The 27907-nt window shown below is 50.9% G+C and overlaps 1 protein-coding gene across 3 annotated transcripts in view; it reads left to right on the top strand.

Annotated features, from left to right (window-relative positions):
* The window catches only part of ST8SIA5 (ST8 alpha-N-acetyl-neuraminide alpha-2,8-sialyltransferase 5), a 78292-nt gene extending 54413 nt beyond the window's left edge, over positions 1–23879 (top strand). For 2 of the 3 annotated variants that reach the window (XM_036918670.2, XM_036918674.2), the window contains 5 exons: positions 2801–2887; positions 6878–7022; positions 10529–10641; positions 11434–11526; positions 12605–23879. In XM_036918670.2, the coding sequence (XP_036774565.2) occupies positions 2801–2887; positions 6878–7022; positions 10529–10641; positions 11434–11526; positions 12605–13073 (907 nt within the window). In that variant the 3' untranslated portion in view covers positions 13074–23879. The remainder of the gene's footprint in view (positions 1–2800; positions 2888–6877; positions 7023–10528; positions 10642–11433; positions 11527–12604) is intronic. The other variant, XM_036918671.2, reaches the window with a different exon arrangement.
* Positions 23880–27907: the final 4028 nt, after the last annotated feature.

The following is a 27907-nucleotide window of genomic DNA, read 5'->3' as shown; positions in this document are numbered from 1 at the left end:
ATTCTTTTGGATATATACTCAGAAGTGGGATTCCTGGACCATATGATAGCTCTAACTTACATTTTTTGAGGTGTGTTCCATACTGTTTTCCATAAAGGTTGCACGTTCTTACATTCTCACCAACAGTACACAAGGGCTCCCTTTCCTCACATCTTTACCAACACTTGTTATCTTCTATTTTTTTGATACTAGCCATCCTAACAGGTGTGAGGTGACATCTTATTGTGGCTTTGATTTGCATTGGCCTGACAATTAGTGATGTTGAACATCTTTTCATGTAGCTGTTGGCCTTCTGTAGGTCTTTGGAGAAATGTCTTTTCAAGTCCTTTACCCATTTTAAAATCAGGTTATTTGCTTTTTTGCTGTTGAATTGTAGGAGTTCCTTATATATTTTGGCTATCAACCCCTTACCATGTATATGGTTTGCAATGTTTTCTCCCATTCCATCTGATGAATTTTCACTCTGTTGCTTGTTTCCTTTGCTGTGCAGAAGCTGTTTAGTTTGATGTGCTCTATGCTTTTGTCTATGCTTGCTTTCTTGCTGTGCTTTTGTTCAAATCATATACATATGTATCTGTTTTCCATTTGCCTTCCCAACTGGTACTTAAGCTTCATGTGAGCAGGGAGTTTGTTCACCACTGTATCCCCAGTTCTTGCCATATAGAGGAATTTGATAAATTGTCATAGACTCTATTTGAACTCAGACTTATTAAATCATTCATTAATTTATTGATATACTCAACAGATATTTACCACTCACCTGCTATGTTCCTTAGCACTGGTTTTCAGTGAACTCAGGCATGATCTCCTGTCCCCATGGTATTTCCTGTCTAGTGGGAAAGATCAGGAGTAAGTTATGACAGGTTATGGGTTTTACGAAAGGGGGAAAGGAAGTACAGGGGACCATCAGTGAGCACAGTGAGGCAGTTCAGTCTAACAATGATCATAACTTATAACTATCAGGCACTTTCCATGTGTCAACACACTTAGTCCTTCCTTGCATCATCTTATTGAATAATCTTAACAAAGTTAGGTGGGTGAGCAATAACCTACTATTATTCTTATTTTATAGCTGAGAAAACTGAGGCTCAGAGAGGTCAAATAATCTGCCTGAGGTTCCATGGTTAGTAGATGTCTGAACTGAGTCTGAGGCCCAAATCCCCTCCTGGCTCCAAAATTCATGTGCCCAGTCACTATCCTTTAGGACTTTTCCTGCAGTCACCCCTCCTTCCACCAGTCATATGTTCCCTTATTTGGGAACAACTCTTTTCCCTCCGATTAAACACAGGGAGATACAGCTCAGCAAAATGAACCCTTTTCACTTTATGGTTAAGTGAATATTTGCCTTTTTTGGAATCATGGACCCCTTTGGGAAGCTAATGAAATCTTCATGTTCTTGCTAAGATGTGCACATCAATGAGTAGACATGGGATTTTGCCAATGATTCAGAGGGCTGAGGAGTTCCCATAAGCCCTTTAGTGGACCCTAGAACAAGAACCACAATTGCAGTAGTTTTTTGATAAATGCCCAGCATCTAGGGGCTGGTCACTTCCCCATTTATGATCAAACCAAAGTGACTTTATTTAAAGGGCTGCTCTGTCTACCAGTGCCCAAGACCCGTCAGCTCCTAAACTGGTCCATAGCCAGGCAACATGACCATCCTTAGAATGCCTGGCCCTGGGATGGGGACTGTGGATGGTCAACAGAAAGATATCATGACTCTGCCTTTAAGGAACTTGTGAGCTATCCAGCATTTCCCAGTGTTTCTGGGGAACTCTAGTCTGATGTGCTACTCAATATTAAAAGGGTTCCATGACCCAATTCTCTATGCTGGTTCCAGTCAAAGGGAAACCACTACATGATACAGGCATTCCCTTTCCAGAGAGTGCTTTAGGATATCAGAAACCGAGATATTTAAAAACTGATTGGCAAAAAGCTCTGCAGATGGCTTTTCACAAAAGGTGCATGTCTCAGGCTTCTTATCTCTTCTTTTCTGCCTTCTGGAAATTGTCATCTGACCTTGAGAAAGGAGAAAGAGAAGGGCGTGCCCTTGTAATGAGCCCTACTGTGTGCTGAGCACCGTTGGAGTGAGTTACAGACTTTCCAATAGGGGGTGTGGTCTCATGCCCTTTATAGACAGTGTTCCTGGAAGAACCTGGGGTCCTTGGGGGTGGTCACGGGAGGCAGAATGTTTTGAAATGTATCTGGAGTTGTTTTAATTAGACATGGAAGTCATACAGACATGGAAATGACTATCATGAAGGAAGAAGGTTTTATATTCACAAATCCCTGGAGACAGGAAGCCGGGAACACCATGCAGAGCTACATGGGGAAGCACCAGGGTTGGAGCGCGGGCAGAAGGGGCAAGGGGAAAACATGGGCCAGAGCCTTATCTTGGTTTTCATGGGAAGAAATGGGCAAGGCAGGATCGAAAGGTTTAGGATTGGCTTGTTTGAATAATTTGGCGGGCTTGGAGCATAGGTACTGCCCCTAGTTGTCTGACACCTGGCCCTGAGATTAGTCCCAGAGACTGACTGGTGGCTCAGTTGATAAAGGAGGCACTTGAGGATGTGGGCTCTGGACTGGTTGGTTTGCACGTGAAAGGCAGACCTGCAGTTATTTGCTTTTTCTAGGAATTGGCAAGGCCCAGACATCAAAGCATCAAGAATACAGAAAATTAGAAAATACAGTTAATACAAAGGACTGGCCCAGGACTTGGCATATGCAGGAGATGTTTGGGAATGACAACCCTTTGTCCAGCCTGGTCCTTTCATGCCCTCTCTGTCCTCCACTCCCAAAGGGTGAAGCAGTCGGAGCTGTTCGACAGGTGGAAGAGCCTCCAGATGTGCAAATGGGCAATGAACGTCTCCGAAGCCAACCAGTTCAAGTATCTACGATGCGTCTGTCCCCCAGCCCTGCTGCTTGTGTGGTTCTCCACCCTGCCACCTCTCCAGATCTTCCCCCGCTTGCAGGGCCCAGCCCCCAGGGCCATCTTACCTGGAGTGGGCCCCACAGGGCTTTGGAGTCTGGGCAGAGGGAGGTTCTGGCATGGCACAGGCTGAGGCAGGCACCTTGCTGGGTGCTGTCCTCCATATTCTCGCCCTTTGCCCTGGCAGCAGCCCTGCGAGGGCGGTGGTGCTGTCTCCAGTCCAGTTCCATAACAGTACAGCGATCTGCTCACGGGCTCCAGCAGGCCTGTGTGTAAAGGCACATTAAGCGTCTTCTGTGGCTGCCTCCCCCGCTCTATCCTCACTCCTGGGAGAGTGGCTCCAACTCGGCAGCCTCCTAGTTTCTTACAGCCTGCCCCGGATGTTGGAACCCTGCTGCAGATTTTCTAATTGCTCTCTATCCAGAATTGACGGATTATAAACTCTGCCCTGAGAGGCAAGAGCTATATCTTAAAACTCTCCTGTCTTTGAGAGCTAAGCAGCTAGCAGATGTCCAAATATTCTTTTGATTCATGGTGAACTATAAGGTCCTCTCCACCTCTAAAATCCTGTGAGTTTATGGTAGTATTTTAGTGCAGATAGACCTCACTAAATGGAATTGACGGGATCTTGAGAATGTGTATAAACTGGATTTAGGCAACTCAGGTCATAGTTAAATGTACTGAGGAGTCATTGGCATGAAGGAATCCTACATGGCAGGCTATGAAAAACAAATACCATGAAATATTTTGTATTTTCTTTATAAGGCATTTGTAAGAGCTTGCTGCAATTCCAGGCTAAGTGTGGAGACGGAGTAGTAGTTTTAAGTGGTCATTTTTAGAAATGTGAAGAGCAGGTCCAGGAGCCCCAAACCAGAGGCATCTGTGAGACTGCAGATTCCCAGTTAAGGCCTGCTGGTACTCTGCAGAGACCCACCCACTATGAAAGTAGAATGTGAACTTGAACAAACTGCTGGGAGATGGGGCAACAGGTCCAAGAGCTGAGTAGCAAGGGCAGCCCCAAATCCACCCCTTAGAAGTGTTCCTGTGGGCACTGTACAGGCAGGTGTCCTGGGGGCGGGCGAGGCCTGAGCACACTGAGGGTGTGGCTGGTGGGCACTCAGCACTGATGGGGTCAATGAGATGCTGATGTTGTCCAGACCAAGAGATGGACAGAAGCCTCATCAATGGGATTCACAAACCCCTAAGGAAATAACAAAGCAATAGGAAGATGATGTGGCAAGAGGAAAACAGAGATCAGGATGGAGGCCTTTGACAGGGCTCAGCCAGCAGCACTATCCAGGCAGAGGCTCCAGGGAAGCTGAGATCCTGCTTGGGGCAGAGGTGGGGAGAGGTTTCAGGTATGGGAAAGGGAGGTGACCTCTGGTCTGACCCTGCTCTAAATAGAAAAACCTTCAAGGCTGGTGGGTTGCCTCCCTTTGCTCTCATTTCAAGTTCATTGAACAGTGCTGAGATTCTTAATTCAGGTTTATAAGAACCTGGGGCAGTGAAATGGGGTGTGGTGAGAGGAGTGCATTGGAAGACACACATGAGCATTCCAGTTACAGGAATGTTCTGTCACAGGCCTTCCCCACCCTACTGCCTGCAGATGGACACACTGGCATTCTGGTTTAGCTGTTAGTTTGTAATGCTGACTCATGTTCCCTGCATGGCCAGGCCTCTGGCCTCCCTTCCAGGAAGCCTCAGCCATATTCTGAAACCCAACACTCTACAGGAAAGACTGCTCTCTGCGCCCAGCAGCCAGCTGAGCTCCCCAGTTAAGTCCCTGCTAGAGGTGAAGTTGTAAAAAATAATTTGCATAATCATCCTGGCTTTGGCAACCTGGAGCCAGAATTACACAGGGGCAGTGGAAGAGCCAACCCTGCATTATACAGATGAGGAAACTGAGGCCTGAGAGGGAAAGAGACCTGCCCAGAACCCACAGCTGGTGGTGGCAGCAGAGCAGAAACTGGAAGTCAGGGCTCTTGACCAGGCTGGCAGCCCAAGTTGTCATCCTTGGGTGTGAACTTTCCAGAAAGCTCCTTCTCAGCTTCTGTTGGTCATCATCATCTGGGCTCCGTGGAGAAAGCGTTCCTGTCTTCCAGGGCCGCCTGGATGCCAGAGGTGACCATACTTGGTTGGGGGAAGAAGGCCAGGGTGGACTCAGCCCACTGCTGCTGTTTTAGAAGAAAGTGGATCCTTGTGGGTTCAAAGCCCCTAACATGAGAGGGTGGTGGTCAAGTCCAGCTCCTCTGCAACCAGGGTGGAGGGCTTTGGGGCCCCAGGGCAGGAGGAGCAAGATGTGCCCAGAATCTGACCCCATCACCAAGCCTCACCGCACCCCTCAGAGGATGCACAGCCGGTGGAGCACCAGCTGCAGAGGAGAAATGGGCTCCTCTGGCCTGACTGCCTCCCAGGCCCACCTCATCAGCCACATTCTCCTTGAAGGGTTTCTTTTTTCTTTTAAGCCTGCTTGCATCATCTGAGTCTTAACCCTTCTGTAGCTCATGTTTGAGTGTCTTTGTGAGTGAACACCACAGTGGTCTTTTTCTCTTTTTTAAAAATAATGAACTGAAAACTCTTGGAAGCCAGCTTCTACTTTCTGCAGGAAGTCATCCAGTATCGATCTGACATCCCAGTTTCTGACCCTTTCCTTCTAAATGATTGGAACTGCACATTTCTGTTGACTGTGTCTGTCTTGGTTTTTTTGCCCCCATCAGACAAGGTGAATGCCTGTGTGGAGTCTGATATGGGGGGCCAAGAACCTAAGGAAGGGCTCTGCACCCATGGGTTTTCCTTTAGGGCTGGATAAATAGCATGTTTCTAGGAAACAGTAGGATGCACAGCAGATGTTGATGAAAGCCCCGGTGACCTTGGTGAAAACCCTGGTGACCTCGAGGAAAGCTCCAGTAACCCTGATGAAAGCCCCAGTGACCTTGAGGAAAGCCCTGGTGACCCTGGTGAAAGCCCTGTTTACCTTGAGGAAAGCCCCAGTGACCTTGAGGAAAGCCCCAGTGACCCTGGTGAAAGCCCCAGTGATGCTGGTGAAAGCCCTGTTTACCTTGAGGAAAGCCCCAGTGACCTTGAGGAAAGCCCCAGTGACCCTGGTGAAAGCCCCAGTGACGCTGGTGAAAGCCCTGGTGACCCTGGTGAAAGCCCCGGTAACCCTGATGAAAGCCCCAGTGACCTTGGTGAAAGCCCCAGTGACCTTGAGGAAAGCCCTGGTGACCCTGGTGAAAGCCCTGTTTACCTTGAGGAAAGCCCCAGTGACCCTGGTGAAAGCCCCAGTGATGCTGGTGAAAGCCCTGTTTACCTTGAGGAAAGCCCCAGTGACCTTGAGGAAAGCCCCAGTGACCCTGGTGAAAGCCCCAGTGACGCTGGTGAAAGCCCTGGTGACCCTGGTGAAAGCCCCGGTAACCCTGATGAAAGCCCCAGTGACCTTGGTGAAAGCCCCAGTGACCTTGAGGAAAGGCCCACTGAGGAATGATTCCTCCTGCAGTCGGCAGGCACCTGGTTGTTGAACACTCGCATGACTAACACTGTGCAGCATCTGGAGAGGCAGGGTCCCTGCCATCAGGTGGCTTCATTCAAGCAGGGAGGGAGTTGGCAGCTAAGGAGATGGGTGGTATCCAGTCCGTGCCCAGTCCTTCAGAGCCAGTGTGGTCGGTGGGGGCGGGGTAGCTGGGATCTCACAGAGACAAACCTGGCTGGAGCATGAGAGGCCAGCATCAGGAGAAGAGAGGCCCGGGTGCCTGGGGAGAGTCGAAGGGTGAGGGGACAGTGTGAGCACAGGTGTGCGTGGGGGAGGGACGAGCTTGGGGAGGCCTGGGTGGCAGAGGACTGTGCTCCCTGCTGTCCCTGTGGGCCCACAGTTCCTCGACCCCTGCACTATCAGAGAAGCTCTTCCCTGCCCCGTGTCACCAGTGCCCCTATTCGCCTCCTGCCCGGCAGGTCCACTCTGTCCAGGTGCTGCAATGCCCCTTCCTTCCTCTTCACCACCCAGAAGAACACCCCCCTGGGGACGAAGCTCAAGTATGAGGTGGACACCAGCGGCATCTACCACATCAACCAGGAGATCTTCCGCATGTTTCCCAAGGTGTGGCTTTGGGGTGGGGGGCTTGTTGGGGGGGGGCGATGACGCCGGCCCAGTGTGGCCCTCAGTGGCCTTGCCCATGTGATTGGTCGTCACTCTGCTGTGCCCTCTGCACCCTCTTGTCCTGGTCCTGCTTGGCTATCCTCTGGGGCTCAGCAGACTATCCTCTGGGCTTCCTGGGGTTCAGTCTGGGCACAGCAAACACCATCTGGTTATTTTTTTAGTGAGTTTTGGCAAGAAAGTAGCTGCAAAATTTTTGTTATTGCACTGTCTGCAAGGACATCCTGAAGCTATCTGAGAGAATGATTAAGCATTTGTCCCCACCTGTGAGAGGCACAAGAGCCAAAACATACACATGAAGGTTGTGTGCACAAGAAACCCCAAACCAAAGCCAGGCACTGAAACTGAAAGACTAACCTTGCACTGGATGACCTTGGCTAGTTACCATGTCTGTCACTGCCTCAGCCTTCCAGTCTATAACACTGGCATTTGGACTAAGAATAGGTCTGGCTGCTTACAACAGAAAATCTAAAATATCAGGGACTTCAACAAGATAAACATTTATTTTTTTCCTTTCATATAAAGTCTGGAGGTAGGCTGTTCATTCAGGGCTAGCATAGTGGCTCCCTGGTCACTGGGGACCACTGGGTAAGCGATCCACATGAGTGAACTGCTCAGATCACTGATGCTCAGGTGCACACACGCTCTTCTGGCCTGATCGCTGCATCAGACTTAGAGAAGGGGCCCTGCAGCTGCATGTCAGCTGATTCTGATGGCTACCATTTGAAGAGGAAGAGGCTTCATGAGAGCTGTTCATAACCACCTCCTGGGGAGCATGGGGCCCAGGGTAGGACTGAGTTTATAGAAATGCTGAGTGGGGTTGTGTTCAGGTCTTTCTGGATAAAAATCTGAGGGCCTGGCCCACCCTGCTTCAGGAAAGTGCCAATGAAACAAAGCCCATAGTTCCCCTGTGTTCGGTTACTTGCACCAGTGGGTACTGGTAAGATTGGGCAGCATGCGGGCACCAGGGAGGAGCTGAATGTGGATAGATGTCATCACAGTGCTGGAGGACAGTGGGATGCAAGCCATCCTTATGAGGTGGGTCTTGCAAGGCCTGGAATACAAAACTGGTGACATACGGGTCCAAAGAGGGCCAAGCATACAGACCACCGAGGCCAGGGAATTAGAGCGGGGGTTGCCAAATGTTTTCTGAAAAGGGCCAGAGAGTAAATATTTTAAGCTTTGTAGGCCATATGGTCCCTGTCACAGCTACTCACCTTTATCGTTTTAGCACGAAGCAGCCATGGACATGAGTAAATGAGTGTTGTGCTATGTTCCAATAACCATAACTCCTGTTAGATGCTGAAGTTTGAGTTTCACATAATTTTTACATGTTATGAAGTATTCTTCTGATTTTTTTCCCTAACTATTTAAAAATATAAAATTCATTCTGAGCGTGTGGTCTCTGCAGAAACAGGCGGTAGGTCAGATATAACCATAATTAGCCACCCTGAGCTAGAGCATGTGACAGAGAAGTGTTACCAAACTCGCCTAGGGGTAAATATTTCTTTGGGTTTGTAAAAGCCTTTTGGTCTCCTGCCCCACCGTAGAGATTCTGCTTCTGTGGTTCTGGAGTGGAACCCAGGAATTTATATTTTCAGAAAGTACCCCAGGTCATTCTTGATTTACAGAAGTTTGGAAAACACTGACATAGAACATAAAAAGCCTTTGATGACCTCTCCAAAGGTGACTTTAGCCTTTTCCTTTCTTTGGTAAAATTCAAACAGTGCAGTTCCCCCCACTGGCCGTGAGATACCCTTGTGTTCCCCATCCTGGCCCACGGGCCTGTGCCTCCAGGGACAATGGGCCACAGAGGACAGCTTCCCCCAGATGGAGTCGGCATCTCCTTCAGGTTTAGCCGAATTCCTGAGGAATGCGTGGCGGTGGGATGGTCCATGATTCTGTCTGGCAGTTGGTCTCCCTGGAGCCCCAGGCGCTGCCCAGGGCTGCTCACGCAGGGCTGATCAGCCGCCATGTGCTAGGACAGCAGGCTCCTGGCTGTCAGAGGCAGGAGGGACCTTGGGGCCACCCAATAGTAACAACTGGGTCTCCAAGCTGAGATACCTCTGCCGTGGGTAGATTTTTCATTTACACCAGTGGTTCTCAACCTGGGGTGGGGTGGGGGGTACTGGGGGTGTTGGGAATGTTTGGCAATATTTGGTGACATTTTTGGTTGTCATGACCATGGGCTTCTCTTGACATCTAATGAGGAGAGGCCAGGGATGCTGCCAAATATTCTATAGTGTAAAGGCCATCCCCCCACAACAAGGAATGATCTGGTCCAACAGGTCAATAAGCCATGCTGAGAAACTGCTTTTTATCATCTCATGTTATTATCCTCATTTTACAGATGGAATAACTGAGTCACTGAGAGCTCAAAAAACTTGTGCATGGTTGCTTCACCTCATTATGGGGCAAAACTAGGATTAGACGTGGGTCTTTTGCCTATAGTACCCAATCCTGGTTTGCCCTGGACTTTCCTGGTTTGGCCAAAAGGAAGTCCTGCATCCAGGGGCTGGGTACACCAGGGTGGTTGGCTGGACTCCAGGTCTGTAGTTCTGCCCTGGGCCACATGGCTCCCTAGCTCTGTCTGCCTCAGGTTGCCCAGATGGGGACTGTGACCCAGAGCAGGGACGTGGCAGAACCAGGTCTCCTAAGTCTCAGGCCAGTATTTGCTTTTTCCTGCCAACTTGCCTGTGGTCCCCAGGCATGCCCAGGGGGCCTTTGTGGGCAGCCAGGGCCCAAACCAAGGTGGCCCTGCCAGTTAAGGTGTGACAAGGTCCAAGTACTATGAGATGGTCACTGCCAGGGCTCCCTCGAGTGCCATCATCACTCAGAGTTCATCCTGGGCTCCCCTGAACCCAGAGCTTTTTCTTTGCAGAGACCCCAGGTGTTCCAGCTTCTCACTGCTCCCCTAATGTGGCCTCGCTTGCTCACCTGCTGGTCTCTTGTCCCATGTCCTTGCCGCTGCCAAGTCCTGGTACCTGTCCCTATGTCCTTGCTGTGGAGCCGAGAGAGGATCTGCACCTTGCCCTGAGCTGAAAGGGTGAGGGACTGTTTAGGGCCCTGGTGCCTGGATGGCCCTGCCCCCATCTTTGCCCCCAAAACATCTGCATTAATCAATAAAAAATGCACACTAGGAGTCATACAGAAGATGAGCTCCCATATCAAGGCCAGCAGGACTCACCATAACCCATACTCTCTTCTTTCTGGAAACCTGAGGCATCCCAGGGCTTACTGAAAAAGGCTATGAGACCCGGCTTCTGCTTCCAGCTCATTCATAATTGACCATGGAACGAAGAACAAGTGTCTCTTCTCGTCTGTAAAGTGGAATAACCACTCTTCTCTCACACTCCCTGCAAGGCTGTCTTGTGGGTCTGGAGGTGGGAGCAGCAGATGAAGGCCCAGGCGAGTTCCCCTCTGAGAGCTGTGCTCCTGTCTCCCCGCAGGACATGCCCTACTACCGGTCCCAGTTTAAGAAGTGTGCAGTGGTGGGCAATGGAGGCATCCTGAAGAACAGCCACTGTGGGAGGGAGATCAACAGCGCTGACTTTGTCTTCCGGTAAAGAATCCCCTAGGTCTGCACCTGCTGCTCCAACCCCCATGGCCCTCCCCTCATGCCCTTCCTCCTGTGGTGCTCCACCTCCAGTGCTCGGATGCTGCCCTTCTAGTGATCTGTCCCCGACTCCCGCACCTGCAGACCCTCCTGCTTTGGGTGGTTCCTTTCCCTCTTCAGCCCTGACCCTTTCGAAAAGTGGCTGAACCTCTTGGGTCCTCACCCTCTGTATCTGCAGAATGGGAGGTGAGGAAATAGCATAACAGATGAGGACTCACAGGGGCTGTGCAGATCTGCTGGTGAGGCCATCTGGGCAGCCATCTCCCTGGTGGGGTTCTACCCTTCCAGAAGCAGTGCTTGAAACCAGGGCAGCCTGTGGCTGGCAGCAATATTGGCTTCACCCTGACTTAAGTAAGCTAGAGACTGTTCCTTGGATTTCTTCTTCCTTATGTGGAGCCCCCTCTTATCTCGTTGGGATCTTCATTTGCACCTTTAACCTGGATAAAGAAGATGGATCAAGCCTGGTTGAAAATAACAGCTTAAAACAAAGAGACTTCGGTTGAGGCTGCAGTGGGATCTCATGGGTCATGGATCCCCAATCACTGGGCCTCTCAGGGATGGTGTGCGAAGGGATTGAACTTGCCCCTTCATTCGTGAGCCACAAAGATGCCACTCTGCTGGCTGCCTCTGCCCACCCTGCCCATATGATCCCCACCCCTCTTACCACACCCTCACCCACCAGCTCTATCCAGAATGACTGACCCCATGTCTCTAGTGGTTGCCTCTTCTCTTCTGCAGGTGTAACCTACCCCCCATCTCGGAGAAGTACACCATGGATGTGGGGGTAAAGACGGACGTGGTCACTGTGAACCCCAGCATCATCACAGAGAGGTCAGTGGCCCTCTTTATGGACTTGTGCTGTCCCATATGGTAGCCATTAGTCATACATGGCTGCTGGCCACTGGAAACATGGCTATCCAGATTGAGATGTGCCTTTTGTAACCTTAAGACACACATCTAATTTCATAGACTTAATATGAGAGAGAGGATGGACCACATCTCATTAGTTGTTTATATTGATTACATGTTGAAATGGTAGTATTTTGGGTCTATCAGTTTAAATAAAATATTATAAAAATTAAATGTAATATAATAATTTTACCCATTTCTTTCTACTTACTTAAATGTGCTCACTAGGACATTTAAGATTACATATGTGGCCTGCATTATTCTTCTTTGCTGGTCTAGACTTTCTTCACCTAGAGATGGGCCAGAGAGCCTTCCATTGTGTGATGCAAAGATCTCACCCCCGCACACCCAGATTCCCTCCTGGGGTCTGTCTGGGAGGCTCCAAGGGAGGGTTTAGTGTGTTAAAACTCCAACCAGGAGCATAGTCACATACCCAGGTCAGACAAAGGGTAAGAGGAGGGCTGGCTGGTGGCAGGGGAGTGGAGGGGATGGTGGTAAATTAGGTGAGAGGCCCAGAGACACTTAGAGAGGCAGTAGGGTGAGGGAGCATTCAGAGAGGTGAGAGGTGAGCCACCCATGGGGCTGTTGCAAGTAAAGAAATGGTGAGCAGGAGGCCGCGAGGAGGAGGGGCCGAGTGGACAGGCAGATTGGGTTTGTGTCCTTCTCGCAGAGCTGGGGGAAGGCAATGCCGACGGGTGGGTGCCCTGAGGGCTCCAGGGCGAGCCTCCACAGGCTCTCACCATTTCTCTCTGAATCCGCCCTGGGGCACCCTCATCCATTTGAGTCAAGCGTTGCCCTCCCTGGATGTTTGTCCCTTTGCATCCAGATTGTCCTCCCCAGTGTCCCTTACAAAACTATGGCTGTGCTCAAGGAGGGCGGGACGTTAGTCTGCGGAGGTGCAGCAGGTGAAAGAAGGCGGGGTGGGACCCCAGGGTGTGGGGAGAGGGGCGGCAGGGCACGGGAGTGGGTGGCCGACCCTCCCACCCTGACGCCCGCCCAGGTTCCACAAGCTGGAGAAGTGGCGGCGGCCCTTCTACCGGGTGCTGCAGGTGTACGAGAACGCCTCGGTGCTGCTGCCCGCCTTCTACAACACTCGCAACACCGACGTGTCCATCCGCGTCAAGTACGTGCTGGACGACTTCGAGTCGCCGCAGGCCGTCTACTACTTCCACCCGCAGTACCTCGTCAACGTGTCGCGCTACTGGCTCAGCCTGGGCGTGCGCGCCAAGCGCATCAGCACCGGCCTCATCCTGGCCACGGCGGCGCTCGAGCTCTGCGAGGAGGTGCACCTGTTTGGCTTCTGGGCCTTCCCCATGAACCCCTCGGGCCTCTACATCACCCACCACTACTATGACAATGTCAAGCCCCGCCCGGGGTTCCACGCCATGCCCTCCGAGATCTTCAACTTCCTGCACCTGCACAGCCGCGGCGTCCTCCGCGTACACACGGGCACCTGCAGCTGCTGCTGAGCGTGGCGCTGGCCGCCGGCCACCCGGCAAATGGAACCTCGTTCCCCCTCGCCTCCTGGCATTGAGGCTGCCAGTTCCTCGGTCGTTCCGCTTTCCTCTGCTTGGGTCCTGAGGGTCGGGAGGCAGGGATAGGGGCCGGGGCAGCATCAGCTCTGAGCTAGGCGCCCGGGGCCTCCTCAGGGCCCTGCACGGGCAGCATGCTGCTGGGCCACTCCTCAAGATTCGAGACTTGCAAGTGAACAAGGCACATTTCCATTCAATTTTAGCATCCCAGTGAGCACAAATGGTAGCGGCCTTGTCGCAGCTAAAGGCCCTATAGAGAATAGAAAAGAGGGAGACCGCACATGGAGCACCCTCAAGATTTTATTCAGGCTTTTGGGCTCCTCACTTTTATATTGAGGCCTCTACCATGAGCTGCTCTCTAGAATCCCAGAGCTTAGATACCAACCCAGCGGCCAGAACTTCCTGGGAAGCAGAGTGGCTCAGGGAGGTCCAGGGCCTTGCCAGCCGAGGTCACTCCAACCGAGCCCTGCCGTCTAACGTGAAGCCTCCGTGTTAGCACCTTGGCTGAGACACTGTCAGCTGAAAGGAGCCACTCCCTTTTCAACACGTCCTCAGACACACACAGCCTGGGTGCCTCCGTGTTCTGTCCTGTGTTGATCTTTTGATAAGAAGGACCAGCCATTTGCACTAAGGTTTTCAAGCCAATGTTACCGACTCAAGTGCTTGCAGTTTGCTTCCTCTTGTCACTTTGTTTTCAGCTCTGTTTGACCAGGAGTTATTTAACAGATCCATTCCTCTTTATGTTCCCAAATACTGCAGACTCCCGCTGTCTCATGTTCCTGAAACAGGACTGTAAGGCTCCAGGCCAGAAAGTGCTGACAGCTGACTGGTGAGCTTAGCGCACCATGGTCTCCCACACCAGCATCACTGGGGGTTCTACTCACACCACACAGCCTGGCAGCCTTCCCACACATGGACCTGCAGGGCTAGTGCTTCGGGAAGTGAGCTGTGGCTAGACTGAAAGGGGTTAACATGTCACATCCAGAATCTGTTCCCTGTGTCTCCCCCGTGGTGTTCCCACCATTAATGAGCTGTGCCTCACAGACACCCTTGGTAAATTGCCTTAGAGCTTAGCTTTGTGGAATCATAGACTGTTCATGCTGGACAGACTTCAGCCCCTCCCTCCCTCCCTTCCATCTCCCTCTCTCCCTTCTCCCCATCTTCCTTTCTTCCCTCCCTCCCTTAACTTTTCCAGAAGCCTATTCTACTTTGGTCCAGGTTGGGCTGGGAAGACATGATGACAAATACAGGCAGCACCTCTGTCTTCTTGGGGGAGGCCAGAGCAGACATACCTCAGCCCCTCCTGGGGCTCTGAGGAGGATGGGGAGCTGGGAGAGTGCAGCAGGAGCAGGGCCCACCCCAGCCCCCTGCTTTCACAGGCAGATCAGCAGGCCCAGTCAGTGAGAGACAGAGGAGAGCTCAGGCCCTATCCCAGGCCCCCAGGCTCCTGATCCAGGGCTTCTTTCTTGGCAAAAAACCCTGTGTTTTGGCTTGTACTTCATGTTGGTGGATAGCTGTGGAGCGTGTGCTCCACGCATAACACCACTAAATGCTGACCTTCCACCTCTATTCTGAGCTCTGGTCCCGACTGGGGAAGGCTCAGGCTGCTCTGAGCCTCAGCCTGCTTGTCTGGAGAGTGGGGAAGTAGGCAGTGAGGCTGAGTAGGCCCAGATACGTGGCAAACCAGGAGAAGCTACATGAGGACGGTGGGTGGTGATGCTTTCTTGAGCTCTTCCTGTTTATCCCAAGGAAGGAACTGTGGGAGAGATTCCCATTAACTGGGATTTCCAGCCACTAGTTTGTGGTTAATTGAGCCCAGTTCTTGAAACCATGGAATGTCAGAACTGGAAGGCTCTTAAGACCATTTTGTCCCACATAAGGAAACAGACCCAGAACAGGGAGGTGATCTGGGTCAGCATGCCCGGGGATCCTCTGAGTGCCTGCTGTGGACAGACGCTTTCTTGAAAGTCCTCTGGGTAATATTTCTTTGCCAGAAGGGGCATGTTTAGGGGCAGTAGGGGTTCTGGACATCAGGGTTCCCATCACTGAGGGTGTCATGGGTTTGTGTTGACCCCAGCCAGGGCCCTTGTAGCATCTGGGGGTGGTGCAGAAGGGTCCATTCCCACATAGGAGTTAGGACTCCTGGCTCATGGTCCTACTTCTGCTTATGGTTCTTAGAGTAAATCTCTTCGTCCCCCTTTGGGTCTCAGTTTCCCCATCTCTCTAACTAGAGGTTTAGAAAAAATCTCTAGGGTCTCTATAATCTCAGTTTTGGGGGAAGGTATTCATTATATATGGATCTAAGCCATAAATAATATTTATCATTATAATAGCTAAGATGTATTGGCTCTCATTCTGTGTCAGGCTCTACACTATGCATTTTCTTTGCATTAATTTCTTATAATCATCACAAACCCCCTTAGGAAAGAAGGCTCCCATTGGACAGGTAAGGAGACAGGCTCAGAGTGATTCACTGACTTGCCCATGGTCAGGCATCCAGCGAAGGAAACTATACCCAGGTCTGTAGAATCCCATGCCTGTGCTCCAAACCTCTTTCTCAGCTGCTTCTCAGCCAGTGTCACCAGAGGGGGAAATGAGGGATCCTGATGGAGATAAATTGCATGGTGGCGCTGGGCCCTGCTCTAGAGACAAATGCTCTAGGAGACGGTCACGGGTCTGGGAGGCTGTCTCTGCTTGTAAGTGTCCTCCCCTCCCCTCCCGCCTCATACCAGTAGAGCATATGCCATTCTTGCACTGCGGGTGGGGGCATGGGGATGAGCTGAGGACACCTCTACATTTTGCAGGTGAGAAGAGATGCCCAGAAAGGGTACATGTTAGATGTACCAATATGTTGGGTGACCTGTCCAAGGCCTCATGGCCAACTTGTGCATCAGCTGGGACTTCCCCAGGCCCCTGATTTCCAGACCACACTCTTTCTCTCACAGCCAGTGTTTGTAGGGAAACAATTTTTTCAAAGGCACGGAGAGTCCAGGGCATTGACTCGAGAAGCCCCCACCATGTTTCTCACAGCCCTGTCACCATCACACTGTGCAGTACAGATTGCTGGTGAAATTCTTATTTAAGGGAAATCAATTCCCCACAAACAAAACAACCACCATGTCTTCCTTTGTGCTAAACCCACTGCCCCAGGGCTGAATGGCAGCAGAAACAAGTAATTGACTCTGTGCTTAGCCAAGCAAAATGGAAGGTGGCTCAAGGTCAGAGATGCACTTGAGACAGTTTCAGCAGTGCTGCCAGGGCTACTCAGCAGCTTATCACCTGCTGCCGCCAAGGCCAGAGAGCCTTGTTGCTCCTGACTTTGCTGAATGAGGGGAGCAGGCAGAGGGAGAGCCTCCTGACCACTGAGGGGCAGCATGGAGCTGGCTTCAGCCAGGCATTCCACAAATGCCTGTGAGCAGTCACTTTGTGCCAGGCATTGTACTAGGTGCTGGGGAACCAGTGACAATCATGATGTAGCCCCCGCCCTCCTGGAACTGCTGGTCTGGGGGGCGTATCCCGAGGCTGAGCCAAGGGTCCCACAAGCACACACACGAACTGTGCTGGGTGTCTACACGTGCAAGCTCAGGGACAGTTGCCAGGAGAGGAGGACAAGGGCATGCCAGAGTCAGCTCTCAGTTCTGAAGGCTGGCAATTGCCAAAGCATTGGGAGCTTCTCAGGCCCCATCCTTGACGTCCCCATGACATGTGACAAGGTGGCTTCGCTGCTCTTTTTGAGTCCTCTCCTGCGTTGTTTCCTAACACACGTTCTCCCCTGACTTCCCTCCTGCCTCTGGACGCTCCTTCTCAGGCCCCATGGCTGATTCGTCTTCTGTGAAGCTTCCTCAGGGTTCTCTCCTCTCACTGGTCTAGTCACAGCTCAGGCTGCTGCTGTCCTGGACCCACAAACCCCTTACCCGTGGGCCAGTTCTCTCTCGGAGCATCAGAAGCATGCTCACCGAGGCCTTGACCATCTGCACCTGCATGGCATCTCAGACCTCAACATGTCCAACTGGTGGTTAAAAGGACAGTCTGGCTCAAGGCACCTCCTACCGCTTACCACCTGTGTGGCCTTGGGCTGCTGCCGTAGCCCCTGGACGCTGAGTCACCTGAGGAACAAGGCCGGGGCACCAGCCGCCCTGGCTGTGGCAAGGGTTCCAGGGAGTAGGCTGTCCAAGGCCCAGCACAGTGCCCCACTCGGGAAAAGCGGGTTCCCTCCACCTCCTCCCTTCCCCTGCCCTCCCAGCGAACAGCTCTGCCCCACCACTGGCCGCAGAGCCCGAAACCTTGGTCAGCCTTGGCTCTTCTTCACTTTCCGTGACTGTTTGTTCATCAGGTCTTGTCAATTCTGACCCATAGACTGATCTTGAATTCATTCCCTACCTGCAAGCCCTCTGCCTGGCCCTGTCTCAGGCCCTTCTGGCTAATCTTCCTGCTTCCAGAAGTTTGGTGGAGTCCATTGCCTGCCTGTACCATCTAGTCCAGACTCCTTACCCAGGTATGCAGGGCACATCCAACCCTGGCTCGCTCACCTTCCCAGAGACCTCCTGCCACCCCCACCCCACCCCCACCAGTACTCCTCCAGGAGCTGTGCCTTTGCACGGCCACTGGAAATGCCTGGAAGAGCCCCTCGCTCCTGCGTTCCTCTCTCTCCCTTTTAGCCCGCCACTTTTGCAGACAGTATCAGGCTATGACCCCTGCATGCTCCCCTCTGTGACCCTGGGCTGGGCACTCTCTCTCCTCTGTACTTCTGTCCCAACCATCACTGACTTCTGACAGGACATCCTCAGGCACAGCATGGGTGTCCCTGTGTCCTTGGTTAAGAGTTTGTCTTTCCTCCTGGGAAGGACCATATCTAGTTCATTTTTGCACCCCCAGCACTGGCACAGAGCCACAGGTTCACTGTAATAGTGGGGGCTCTGATTACCTACTGGGCTCCAGCAGTTCAAAAGCCTCCACTGGTAAACTGAGAAGCGCCCTGAGGAAATGACCAGCTTAAGGGAGTTCTCTGTTGATTGTTTTTTTTGTCGAGAACCTTCTGTGTTTGAACCACTAAGCTACGCAGACTCTCCCTGTCCTTGGAGAGCTTGGGGCCCAGGAGGCCGAAATGTCTGTTGCGGTGGCTCGCCGGCTCCATCACCCAGTCTCTGCTACCCTGTCTTTGTTTCTTCCCATTATAATGTTGCTCCTTGCCGGCTAACCCAACCTTCTTTCTCTCTAGCTTAAACAAAAGGAGGAAAGATGTTCTCTTTATTCCTTCCTTTCCTTCCCCTTCCCTAGCCTCCCTCAAAATCATACAGATTTGTCAGAATCTTGAATCACTGTCCTGAGGAGAAGGCTGGGTAGCAGTGTACCAGAGATTTATCAAAAGTGTCTTAAAAACTAGTGAAAAATGCTTTGTTTATTGGCTGAGAACAGATGAGATGAGCTTTGCAAAATGTCTGTTTCAGATGCCCAGTTGGAGGCCAGGAACTGGGGACGGGGATGGCACTGCTCTGAGTTCAACACACATACCTCTCTCTCAGTAACCAGGGCATTCGCTGGGAGGAGACTGACTGGCTCAGGTGTCAGGGGAGGCCAGTCTCTAGGGGTGTGACAATGGCCAGGGTGTGCCTTCTATCGTTCTTTGGAAGCTTTCGTAAAGCCAGGTGAATCTGTGGTGGTTGATTACATCCTGCAAGACATCCTGATAAAGCAGATGTTCTTCAGACGGTGGACTGTAAATCACCAGTATCACAGTCCCCTGGGTGCCTGTTAAAACCCTGGCCTATCAACTCAGAATCCGGCGGAGGGGTGGTGATACCTGGCAGTCAGCAAGTGTGACAACTGCAGGTGGGCCAGGAACTCCCACCTGCTGCAGAGCCCAGGGCCTGTGGTTCAGTGACTGCTGCTGGGTAAGTGGTGGTGTCTGGCTTGAAATTCAGACTGGAGTCTTAAGTGTGAAAAGAGCGAAAAGAATCTGGCACATAGCCCAACTTGTGCATTTTCTACAAACAGGAATATAAAATAGAACCCACAATTAAACTAGCAACAAAAATTAACTGCATAGGAATCCATAACATTAACAAAATGTGTCTTGTCCTCAACCTATCAGATTTTCCTTTTTTCTATTTTTAATTGTGGCAAAGTACACATAACATAAAATGTACCACCTAACCATTTTTAAGTGTACAGTCTAGTACGGTTAAGTACATTACATTGCTGTGCAATCAATCACCAGAATGCTTTTCATCTTGCAAAACTAAAACTCTATACCCATTAAAGGACAAGTCCACATTTCCTTTCGCCCAGCCCCTGGCAACCACCCTTCTACTTTCTGTCTCCGAATTTGACTACTCTAGGCACCTCATCTGAGTGGAATCAGCCAGTAGCTGTCTTTCTGTGACTGGCATATAGAATCACTTAAGTACAAGCTGTTCTCAAATGACATTGCCCCTGTTATAGACTTCTGATTCTCCTTTCTGCCCGGAGCTGTTGTCCTGAGCCCTGGGTAGGTTCCTGGCTTCTGGTAACATTGACACCTTTGCTGAGGGTCAGAGAGGACTTGCCGGCTTTGCCCGCTAGGCTCAGCTGTTCTGACCAGCCTGTGTCCTGAGAGACAATAGCTTTGCTCAACTTATATAAGCCTTGAGATATTTTCCTTGCGTAGTTTCTTCTGTGAACCTTCTTTTTTTTTTTTCATTTCAAAAAGAGAAATATATACTACCATGACTTAGCTCTTGGCACAAAAGCTTGGTATCAGAGACTCTCTCTTACCAGTCAGGGGATGGTTCCCTTGGCAACCAAGTAATTCACTTCCTTCAACTAAAGCACTGGCTCAGCTTTGGTGTAAAAGTTTTATTTCCTCTAGAATTGTGGTTCTCAATCTTGTGTGCACATTAGAATCACCTGGGGATCTTTATTTTAAAAAAACATGCAAGGTCCTCATCTGCCCCAGGAATCTGATTCAGTTGGTTTAGGGATAGGACCCCCATAGCCTTATTTTTTTAAATCTCCTTAAATGACTCAGTTGTGCAGTGGTTGAGATTCATTGCCCTAAGGCAGAGGGTCTCTGGCTGCATATTGGAGTTATCTGAAGAGCTTTGAGAAATACTTGTGCCTGGATAATAGGGTCTGATTCCCCAGTGTTTCTGTTCCAGTTGGTCTGAGGCATGACCTGGATATTCGGGTTTTTCAAACTCACCAGATGATTCTAATATGCAGCCAAGGTTGAGAACCGCTACTCAAAATCAGCAGTTCTCAAACCTGAACTTGCGTCAGAATCACTAGGAGAGCTCACTGGTTCCTGGGCCCCACCCTGGAGTCTCTGATTGGGGGAGCCCAGCGTGGGACCTCCCTCACCAGCTCCCAAGTGGTGCTGCTGGTCCTGGGACTACTCTTTGAGGATCGCTGCTCTTGATCACCTACTAACTAGCTTGGCCCTGTTCTGCTGCATTTTATCCTGATTGGGCTTTGGGAGAATCTGATTCAAGCCTGAGGCTTCTTAAAGGTACCAAACAGCCTTTCTTTTTCTGAACATTTTCAACATAAGTAAACATGAAATATTTTTAAAGCAAATTTATGTGGATTTCCTTTTGCAAGGTGAGGAGGCTCAAAGTGTGCCTGAATTAAGAATTTATCTGTGCTCAGGATTAGGATGCATTTTGTGATCAAAGCTAAGGGGTTGCTGTCTCTATAGCCTGGGACCACCAGCCTGGGACCAGGTGAGGGGCATGTTGGGACTGGTGCTGGGGCAGGATCCGAGTGTCACATCGTGCCCCCCAGCTCAGGGAGTTCTGGATCCACTGGGAGTTGAAAGCTGGGCCCAGCGCTCTGCCCACCCCACCCCACCACACCTGTGTGAAACAAATATAGGAGGTGATGAAGAAATACTCCTCAGAAATGGCCTGGGTGACCCAGGGACAAGGGTTCACCCCCTGTTGCATTGTGCTCTTCCTTCCCTCTCCACTTTCTTTTGGAAAAGGCTCGAGTTGAAACCAGCTAGTTAGTGCCAGGATGCTGCCTCAATCTTCTCTCCCTCCAACTGAAAGCAAGTCTCCTGCCCCTTCCCTCTGAAGATGTCCCCAGCAGTGTGGTCCCAGTGAGAATTGTATCCCCATTGCAGCACAGAATTCTGCATTCAGCCACAGAGTTTACTAGAACTCCTGAACATTTTCAAGACTTATTAAAAGATTACTATTTTATTGAATCAAGGTCAAAGCACACCTCACTTCCCAGGACCACTTACCCAGCAGGTTAGCTTAGCCCCTAGGTAGCTGGGGACTCCAGGGAAGGAAAATTAATTTTGAGCTCCTGAAACAGATGCTTTAGATCAAACATTTGGTTAATACCAAATCCTTTGTGGTGTTCGTTTTCATTTTAAATCCCATTCTAGTGAACTTGATTCTGGTTTCTAATAATAAAATATGCTAAGAGAATCATAAAAGGTGCTAGATAAAGCATGACGTGGCAGCTAATAGCCTAAATATAATGGCATTAAAAGACCAAAACTCTAATTCTCAGAAAACACCCAGTGACCTAAGGCAGGGGGTACATATACTGTGGTAAACCCGAGGGCAACGAGGAGGGCATTTCAGATCGGTTCACCCTGCAACATCTGCAACCACATAGATGAACAAAGCACTCAGACAACATTCGGTATACTGCATGAAGAGAAGCAGGCTTACTCATTTTGGAAATATTTCCCTTCCCAAACACTTAAAACCTATTCATAGAAATCCTGGTACTTAAAAGATTAGCCTTTAGCTATCTTGAAATTCAGGTGGGTGAAATAGTTCATTATCTGATGATGCAGGATAAATGAGATGGTAGGAGGAGTCCCTGGACTTATATTTTCCCTCGGATGTTTGCTACTCTCCCCCAAGAAGAAAGTACAGGAGGAGGGGGAAACCCACCACCTCTGCCTTCCCATCTTAAAGGGAACTTTCCGCGTGGTCAGTGGGGCCAGGGTGCTCTTGTTCTGTACCTCTGCTTCCACTGTGGTGTCCTTATCACACGCAGGAGCATGAGTCAGGATCCAGCTGGGGTGGAGGAAGGCTCTGCAGTGACTCTGATTATTTGTGAATTTGAGAATAGGACTTTTTTTGCCCCCTAGGGGAGCACCTCTACTTTTTAAACACCTTCCCCATCTGTTTCCTCCTGGGGCCTATGGGAAGCGTAGAGAGTGAGTGGCATCCGCTCTTGACTGGGGCCCAGAAAGATGACAGTGGTGTGCTGCATGTCCTGTGGGATGGGGGTGATGCTCTGGTGTTGGGTGCCCAAGCCTCCCAAGGGGTCGGGGGAGGTGGCCATGTTCTGCTTTACCCCCTAAGGCCCCTCTACTTTCTTCTTTCTGGGATTGTCAGGCTGATTGGAGTCTGATCCAGGCCTAGGCTCTACCCCGGGGCCTCATGCACTGCCTACTGTCTATGTGGAGGGGGCTTTTTGGTATTTATTTCTCTTTGGGCCCCAAGCCCAGGGCACTCGGAGCCAGAGCACTGGATGGCTGTACCTGGTGGTTAGGAGGGAAGGAAGCTGTACCTGGCAGGGGGTCACCCAGGGCCACAGGCCTGAGCAAAGCAGGAGTGTGGAGGGAGCTGGCATCAGACCCAGCGGCGCAGCCCCCTGGTGCTGTGGCTCTTTGGGAGGAGACTGGGGCGTCCCAAGTGACAGCTCGTCCAGCCCACCCGGGAGCCAGCCCTCCCTCCCCTTTCTCCAGCAGGACCCTTGGTCTCCACTGGGGCTGGCTTCTGAGCAAGTCTCTCTGCCCAGGGTTGCTTTGGGGAGGGGGTGCAGCTGGTCCTCCCTGGGACTCCCACACTTGGTACATGTGTTTTAGGGATGTGGCAGGGTCTTGGTGGCCTGCAAACTTCGTCTTTGGACCCAACTGACCTCCCTTCAGAAAGCCATAACTCTTCTTCAAAGCTGTATTGTTAACTGTGAAATACATGTGTACGTATTTTTTTAACTTACTACTTTATCTCAATAAGAGAACAATGGGTTACTCAGTCCCACAGTTTGGGAGTCACCTCACTCCCCAAATGAAGCCAGGGCCGGCGAGGGAGGTCCGCAGAGGAACAGCGGAAACCTTCTGCCCTTGGGCCTCCCTTGCAGGCATGGCCCCACACCTGCTCACGGCTTCAGCCAAGCTTGTCAGTTTCCAGGAAGCCTGCCTGCAGGCTCACACACAGGCCAAGGAGTTTGCCCCTGAGGGGTTGGTGGCGCGACTCTTCCCTGAGTGACCTTCCGGGTGTGAAGACCCAGTGGTCACATGGAAGTGACCTTTGTATGCTCCTCCTCAGCTCTATCCCTCCCTTGCTTTCTCCTCTCCCAAGAGCGGAATCACACTGCACTGTGCTCCGTAGAATCTTTCCCTTAGAGAAGAAAAGCATGATGGAGAAATCCTTTGCTGGGACGTAGAGACCCCCTGGATCTGTGGGTGGAGCGGGAGCAGAACTTAAAGATCCCTCGCTGGCTCTGTTCACTTGCTCCCTCCCATGGCCCTGGAGAGAATGCTCTGCACCTTTCCAAAGGTCGGGGGAGGTGAGGCTAAAGATCTTACCTTATTTTCATGCAAATTTCGGTCAGGAGCAGTGGTTCATTACAAACTTGCAGCAAAACTCCAGCTTGTGTGTGGCTGTCCTTGAGTGATTCTGAAGTGATGACTGTGACTTATGCCTCAGAACATAATCAGGGTACTTTGTATCTGTCACTGTGTTTGAAAGGCTCTCAATTTTCATCCAATAAAACCAATCAAATGGTTCATCAAGCAAAGACTGTGTGTGTGTGTTTGGGGACTGAGCTGACCCCGTACAGCCCAGGGTGGGGAGGGTGGGGAGGCTGCCGAGTCTTTTGAGGAAGGCATGGCCACTCTAGGCACCTCTTTAGGCAGTGATGCAGGTGGGCATACGTGGGGATCAGGAGGCCTGTCCATGTCTGGCAGGAGTGGCATGTAAGCAGTGGAGACTGGATGCAGACCCAGTTGGGTGGAGTGCTGAAATGACAACATGCAGGAGGACATGGGGAGAGGACCACAGACTTCCCACAGAGGAAGAAGGGTCCCTGAGGGATGGAGGGCTGCAGCAGCAGGTGGGGTTTGAGATGTGCTCAGACCCGGATGCTGTGCAGACCTGCCTCTCTTCAAGCAAAGCAGCTCTGTCAAGGTTCAAGTCACATCAAAGACATCTGAGCACAAACTATCCACTTATAAAAAGTGAAAGATGTTCTCAATGCCAATCTCCATTAGTGTGTGCAAAATAGGATTACATAAATTTTTTAAAAATTTATTTCATGCACAAATCACCTGGCTGAGGCTGTCCTGCCCCATGAGATGTAGAGAAGACTCTTTGAATCCCCCAAATTTGCATCTTGGGGAAATCCAAAGCCTTTCCTGTGATTTCTGCGAGCTCCCACAGGTTGGCATTTTTATGGTCTCTCTGCCTTCAGACTCCTGCTTTGACCAGGTTTCTGCTTTATATCCCTTAACCATGCTGGTATCAAGACCGTTCCTTGATATTGATGGTCACATAGAGGTTTCCAGAGTGACAGAGGGAGAAGATGGGAAAGGGATGGAAATCACTACTAAGCAAGCAACCTCAAATGGGATGTCAGGCGCCCCCAGGCTACTGGCCCCAACCGGCCAACCTCCCAATGTGGACACTCCCTGGGGCCCCAGCCTCAGCCTGCCTTTCTGGCTCCTTGACTCCTCCTTGTTCTCATCTCCCCAAGTCCTTCTCAGTGAAGAACACATTTCTGCCCTATTCTCTTTGGAGCTGTAAGCATTCCCTGTGCGCTTGGTCTCCTGTTGTGCCTGGATCTCAGCCCACCTTCCAACTCACAAGAATTTTCTGGTGGCAGCTGAAAGATGATGAAACATTTCCTTATTATAATTGTAAAATGCCAAACACTCTAGCAAGCAATTGTGAAACCTAAGGATACTTTTGGAGGGTTAGCCCTGAGACCTGGGCACTGTATTCTAGTCTAACACAGAAAGAAAAAGAGCTGAGGGTCAGAGAAGGGGGACTCCAATACGTATTTTTGAAAGAATGAATGAAGTCTCAATGAACTTGGGGACAGAAGTTGAATGTAGTTCATTTATTTATATAAGAAAAACATATCTGATGCACACTTTTTGTTCATTCATTCATTCACCCACCCATTCAAGTATTCTTTGAGCCCCTATTTTGAACCAGGCTACTTGAGGATTTGGGGATACAAAGGTGAGCAAATGCACAGGCCATCTCTGCATTCATGGGACGTAGAGCCTGGCCAGAGAAATAGAGGTAATCAAAAAACTTCACAGCTCAGTGTTTAATTATAGACTGTGCTATAAGGGAGCCAACAAAGGCTGAGTGTCTCAGCAAGTCGCCCCGAACTGAGAGTGAGCCACAAAGAGCACACCCCTGGAGAAGAGGCAGTTGAGATGACAGCTGCAGGAGGAGGGGGAACCAGGTGAAAGGCAGGGGCTATGGAAGAAGCAGGTCCAGGCAAGGTCCTATGTGGGGAGAGGGCTCGTGCCCTGGGGAGGGCTGCTGCCAGGGAAGGGAGGGTGGGCTCAAGGAGAGAGAATGCTGGACAGAGGCAAGACTGTGTGGAAGAAGTAGACCATGCTAATGACTCTGATTTTTTTTTTCTAAGAGAATCAAGTAGCCCTTGAGGATTTTCAGAAGGACAGGATCAACTTGACATTGAAAAATATTCCCTTGGCTGGGACACACAGTGTGGAATTGCTGGGGGCCAGTTAGGAGGCTGCTGATGGGCACGAGGACCAGGTGGGTGTGGTGGGGAAGCAGCAAAGGGACAGAGGCAAGAGTAAGCTACGAAATGAACAGAAGACACAGACAAAGGAGCAGATTCAGGGCACAGCTGGATAGAGGCGGAGAGGGAAAGGGAGGCGTCAAGGATGACACTTTCTCAGCAGCTACACAGAAGGCTGAAATGCCAACTGCGCCCTGAGGATGGGATTGCTTTTTTGGAGAGAGAGATCAGCAAGCATGACAAAACAAACTCAAAGTTTTTATTTCAACCAAGGCACCAAGCTACAGTGGTTGCCACTTCCCACAGGAGGTGCCAGACCATATACAAAATTTTCAGATGAAGTTGAAAACCAGTTCTTGGGACCTTCATGGAGATCAAAGATTATAAAAGAGGTGACAGAGAGTTGATAGAATTTTCTGAAAAGTATTTGCAGTGTAGAGGCCTGTGAACCCCACCCTCATGGTAGAGGGGTGGGGTGGGGTCCATGCTACCTCTTGGCCCCAAGCTTAGTGAGAGGGTCTTCCTTGGGACCACCCAGAAAGCAGGCTAGAGATTCCCTGCACTTGGGCCTGGGGAAGCTAAGTGGCCCAGGGTGGCAGAGTAGGGCTGAGTTGGGAAAGTTCTGATGGAGTCTGGTCACAGAAAGGTCAGCCAGAGGTCATTCAAAGAGGGTAGCCTGCCAAGTGAGGGGACCTTGGCAGAGGGAGACGCTGGGGCAGCAGCTGAAGTAGGATGGGGAACTGCCCACCCAAAGGAGAGGCATGGCCCTGTCAGGGAGGCAGGCAGAGGGAAGCCTGATTGGGAGGGAGCCCACATAGGTTCCGTAACTCGGAGGTGGGTGGGTGGGTGGGGAAATAAGTTACAGCCGGGGGAAAATTACCTTTGAAGCCAAAATCAAAGGGAGAAGTAAAATGGGAGAAACCCATTTATTGCTTACAAGCAGTCGTCCACTTCTGCTTGCTCATGTCTCTCAGGACCAGGTTGCAAAAAGGAACCCCACTCAACCTCTCAGGTCCAGATATACCCTCGCACCCCCCACCCTTGTAATCACCTATTGATATGGAGATGAACTACTTCTCTCCACCCCTTGGAAACACCTATTGATGTGGAGATGCACTAATGCCAGGGGAGAGATTCTGGAAATACTGCAATTTTACCCACAGGTTCCCATGGAAGAGAAGGCCTTTCAGCATCTTGGAAGCCCAGACCTGCAATGGGGGAGAGGGTCAGACCCCAGATCCCAAGAGAGGGAGGAGGTCAACAGGATGGAAGGCAACTACCTCCTCTCCCAAAGGCAGCAGCTCAGCCTGGCTGGGGAAGAGGAGCAGAGAAATCAGAGTGCCATGAGATTGAATGTGGGCCACCAGTGTGACCTGAGAGTGTTTGTCACTCATGGTGTCTGCAAAACTTGAAAATTACCTGATGGTGCCCAGAAAACTCTAGGGCCTTACTGGGATTTTATCTAGCATGGAGGGAAGGACCAAGCAAACAATAAAGGTGCCTTTTGTCATGGCCATGAGTCCTGCTTGTTGTATGTACCAGAATTACAGGAGAAATTACAACACACTGAACTGTATGCCATAACTGAGCTGAGAGCAAAGCAGAAGCGGTGCGGAGGAGATGAGGCAGGTTTTATGGAGGAGAGCAAGGGCCCAGATTATGGATAATGGACAGATATGACTGTCTTGGATTATGCACTGGCCCTTGCCTGGGATGTGCAAGTCAGCGTGGAATGAGTGTTCAGAGAGTGTGGCCAGCAGGGCGCCGCGCAGGGGATGGGGGCTCACTGCTGTAGTAGTGCCAGATTTGGGGCGGCTTGTACATGGGGCTCAGGAATTGGTTTTCTAGGAGATAAGGCAACATGGGAATAGTGAGTTTGGGTCATTTTTTTGGAAAAGTGACTTGGCAGCAGGGCCAGGAGGATGATGGCAATGTGCTGGGCATCCTGCTAAGGGGCTTGGTTCCAGGGAGAGAGGAGTAGGCGGGGACTAAAAAGGCGACACTGGGAACAGAAAGGGGGGTCTAAGGGTTTGTTCCCT

Source organism: Manis pentadactyla, chromosome 6 (genome assembly GCF_030020395.1).
Source record: "Manis pentadactyla isolate mManPen7 chromosome 6, mManPen7.hap1, whole genome shotgun sequence".
NCBI classification, from domain to species: Eukaryota; Metazoa; Chordata; class Mammalia; order Pholidota; family Manidae; genus Manis; species Manis pentadactyla.
This window is presented reverse-complemented; position numbering and strand designations above follow the sequence as displayed.